The sequence below is a fragment of the Oryzias melastigma genome, linkage group LG7 (assembly GCF_002922805.2).
Source record: "Oryzias melastigma strain HK-1 linkage group LG7, ASM292280v2, whole genome shotgun sequence".
In the NCBI taxonomy this organism is placed as follows: Eukaryota; Metazoa; Chordata; class Actinopteri; order Beloniformes; family Adrianichthyidae; genus Oryzias; species Oryzias melastigma.
This window is the reverse complement of record NC_050518.1, coordinates 32788179-32789434: the sequence shown is the minus strand read 5'-3', so window position 1 is coordinate 32789434 and position 1256 is coordinate 32788179. Positions and strand designations below refer to the sequence as shown.

The 1256-nt window shown below is 51.8% G+C and overlaps 1 protein-coding gene across 2 annotated transcripts in view; it reads left to right on the top strand.

Moving 5' to 3' along the window:
• The first annotated feature begins 761 nt into the window (after nucleotides 1–761).
• The window catches only part of lama5 (laminin, alpha 5), an 85368-nt gene continuing 84873 nt past the window's right edge, over nucleotides 762–1256 (top strand). For both annotated transcript variants that reach the window (XM_024263880.2, XM_024263879.2), the window contains exon 1: nucleotides 762–1184. In XM_024263880.2, the coding sequence (XP_024119648.2) occupies nucleotides 927–1184 (258 nt within the window). In that variant the 5' untranslated portion in view covers nucleotides 762–926. The remainder of the gene's footprint in view (nucleotides 1185–1256) is intronic.

Sequence of the window (1256 nt, the reverse complement as noted above, 5' to 3'; positions counted from 1 at the left end):
AGTCACTGACCATCGGTCACTCTATTGTACTGTCATCTATTTAAAGGCTGATAAGTTACTGATTGGTTTATATCTCTACTCTCTTTTTTAAATTGTTAAACATGTTTGATTTATTTTTACTTGTTTTATTTGTTTGTTAACTGTTTTTCATTCACTTCTTCACTTTTTATTTAATTTCAAGAAGTTTTTATTTCAACAAACTATTTTCTGTTGAATTGAAAATATTGTCATAATTCTATTTTTATATCAAGTCATTTAGAAAAAGGAAACTTACAAATAAACATTAACAGTGATTAAAAACTATTGAGATTTTGAGGTTCGTGTCAGATCCACATTTAGAAAAAGATCAATATTGTTATTGATATCGTGATATTGACAGGTATCAGATCGGATCAATACCCGAACGCTCAGGATCGCCAGTAAAATATCTCTGTTGATTTGTTGTTTATGGCTGATGTAACTAAATGAAGTTTTATTCTCAAAGTAACTCATTTAAAACAATCTCCTCAATTCAGTAACTTAACAGAGTGTTGAATCGTTAAGACTTGTGAAAGTGTCCTGACTCTCCGAGTCCGAGTCTCTACAGGACCATGTCCCACATTTCTCTGGATTCCGCGTTTACCGGAGCCGGTCTGCATCCCGCTTCTCCTTTAACATCTTCAGTCGGTGAGCGGATCCGCCCCGTAACCGCGGGGGGGCCGGGCCCCGGCGTGGGGGAGGAGGAGGGGCTGCAGTGGCGCGTGCGTGCAGGCGGGCGCGCGCGCGGGCGGAGGGACGGGCTGTGCGGCAGGAGGACCCGAAGTTTCAGCAGAGTTTCTCCTCACGGCGCGCTCGCTGCTCCGCTCACGGCAGATCTCCTCACGTCTCCGAGACTCTTCCCCTCTCCCGGAGCGGACCGAACCGGACCGGACGGACAGGTGGAGGTGATGGCGCGCGGAGCCGCCGCGCTTTCCCGGCTGCTGTGGCCGCTGCTCGTGACCTGCGGCTGCATCTCGGCGCAGGAGCTTCCGGCCAACGGGCTGAACGGCTACAGCCTGCACCCGCCGTACTTCAACCTGGCGGAGGGAACCAAGATCACCGCCACCGCCACCTGCGGGCTGGACGACGCCGGCAGGAGCATACAGGACCTGTACTGCAAGCTGGTCGGAGGCCCGGTGTCCGGGGACCCGAGCCAGACCATCCAGGTGAGCGGCGGAGGCCCCGCGGGGCTGTCCGGGGCTGTCCGGGACTGTGCGGGGCTGCGCGGGGCTGCGCGG